The sequence below is a fragment of the Elephantulus edwardii genome, unplaced genomic scaffold (genome assembly GCF_000299155.1).
Source record: "Elephantulus edwardii isolate Elephantulus edwardi_28Jun2011 unplaced genomic scaffold, EleEdw1.0 scaffold00031, whole genome shotgun sequence".
In the NCBI taxonomy this organism is placed as follows: domain Eukaryota; kingdom Metazoa; phylum Chordata; class Mammalia; order Macroscelidea; family Macroscelididae; genus Elephantulus; species Elephantulus edwardii.
The window spans coordinates 11,925,832-11,928,230 of NW_006399781.1; the positions used below are offsets into that span (position 1 = coordinate 11,925,832).

The 2,399-nt window shown below is 40.9% G+C and overlaps 1 protein-coding gene across 1 annotated transcript in view; it reads left to right on the forward strand.

Annotated features, from left to right (window-relative positions):
* Positions 1–504, forward strand: part of HRG (histidine-rich glycoprotein) — an 8,716-nt gene extending 8,212 nt beyond the window's left edge. Inside the window, exon 8 of the mRNA XM_006884168.1 lies at positions 1–504. This exon is cut by the window's left edge and continues 4 nt beyond it. Coding sequence (XP_006884230.1) covers positions 1–504 — 504 coding nt within the window.
* The last annotated feature ends 1,895 nt before the right edge of the window (positions 505–2,399 follow it).

Genomic DNA, 2,399 nt, shown 5'->3' on the forward strand with positions numbered 1-2,399 from the left:
CATCCTCATGGGGAACATTCCCATGGACACCATCCCCATGGACACCATCTTCATGGACATCATCCTCATGGGGAACATTCCCATGAACATCCTCATGGGCAACATTCCCATGAACATCATCCTCATGGACATCATCCTTATGGTCCAGATTTCCATGACCTTGGACCTTGTGACCCACCACTCCATGGTCCTGGTCCCCAATATCATCATCACCCGGACGTGTCACCTAAGCATTCAAAAGAAAGAGGTCCAGGTAAAAGACACTCTCATTCCCACTGGAAACAAATTGGATATGTTTATCGACTCCCTCCACTAAACGAAGGTGAAATCCTTCCTCTCCCTGAAGCAAATTTTCCTAGGTGTTCATGCTCGTTTTCAAACCAGAACAAGCCTCTAAGGCCAGAGATCCAGCTGTTCCCTCAATCAGCCTCTGAATTATGTCCAGGGATATTCAAGAATGAGTTTCTACATCTTTCAAAGTTTTTTGAAAATATTCCAAAATAGAGTCTCATTTTCCTGATGGGGGGTTGGGGAGATATAAATAATGTACTGAATTAGAATTCTAAATAAAGTGTAAACATTCTTGTAGACAAGAATGACAAGGCTTTTTAATTTCATACTCAGAATAGGGTAAGATGTGGGTGGAGGAGGCAATGGCTTGAGAAGCCAGAGAAACAGAAAGGAGCAGAAAAATCAGCGGGGCTACAAGTCAATAGTTCATCCTGCACTGGCCACTTTATCATTTGAGGCAAATCTTCAATCCTTAAAATATCTTCCATTTTTATACTTAACTCTTTAATTCTATATTTTCCCCCTATATTGCTACTCATGATACGATTGAGCATACTAAGAACGCATATATCCCTTAAAGGAGAACTCTTATAAATGCTCCTCAAATTCCTTCCCACTTGTTATTTCTTATCATCTGAATTTTCTTTGTGGGAAAAAGTAAGTTATAAATCCAATGATGTTGTTGTTGTGTACCATCATGTTGGAACCCACCTTCCAGAGGGTTTTCTTAGGCAATAAATCTCATGGGAGTAGATTGCTCATTTTCTGTCATGCAGAAGCTGGTGAATTCGCACTGCATTTTTGAGCTGGCAGTGCACTCCTTACTACGAGGCCACCAGAGACGAAACATAGTTCTCTGGCCTCCCTGCATCTGGGCTTTACCTTTCTCTACTACCCATTTAATCAATCAATCCTACATTCAAACACAGACACATGTGTGAATCATGGCTAAACATTCAGGTACTTTCAGAATATAACTTTATTTTCCAGACAACAAAACTTTATTTTCCAGTTAATAAATTAACTTTATTTTCAGGTTATCCTCCTATTGGGCTAATGGGAAACTTAATTTTCATTCTTTTAAAAGTTCTTTAACATGATCGTTTCTCAGACAGGTGAGCATAATAGTTCTTAAACTGACATGGTCATCAAGGTGTTTGGTAATGACTATGGGAAGGAGGTCTGATTAATAATCATTGGTTTGTAAAGTCTTCTCAGCTGACAAACACTCACCACCACCCTCTTGCTATCATTTCTTGGGTCTAATTTAATGGTGATGGTTGTATCAAACTGGAGGGATAGAAGTCTATTAGATTACAGAAATACCATGTTGTTTTTGTTGTGTACTGTCAAGTCAGAACTGACCCATAGCTGACCCTCCAGGGGGTTTTCAGAGGTAGTTAGTTGCATGGGAGGAGATTGTCCATCCTTCTCCCGTGAAGCAGCTGTTGGATTCATACTGTGTGCCTTCATAATTGCAGCACAGCCCTTTGCCACTAGGCCATCAGAGCTCCCTAGGGGTACCACAGGGGTACTAAAAAAACGTGACCTGACAGCGTGTGGAAATTATCAAGTAATATCACATGCAAGCAAGATCCTGCTGAAAATGATCCAAAAAAAGACTGAACAGCACATCCACCGAACTGCTGGATGTAGAGGCTGAGATTAAAGAGGCTGTGGTTCTAGGGATATTATAGCTAATGTTAGATAGATCTTAGCTTAAAGCAGATAGTACTAGGTTTCATTGACTATGCAAAGGCATTTGACTATGTGGCTCACAACAAACTGTGGCTAACTCTGAGAAGAATGGGAATCTCAGAGCACTTGATTGTACTTATGTGAAACCTATACTTGGACCAGGAGGCAGTCGTCAGAACAGAGTAAGGAAACACTGCATGGTTCAAAATTGGGAAGGGTGTATGCCAGGGATGTGTCCTATCTCCATACCTTTTCAATCTATATGCAGAACAGATAGCTAGGAGTCTGGGCTCTATGAGGAAGAATGTGGTATCAGGATTGAAGAATCAACAACCTGCATTATGCAGATGATACAACCTTGTTTGCTGAAACTGAGGAGGAACTGAGGTATCATTGCAGAAGGTCAAGGA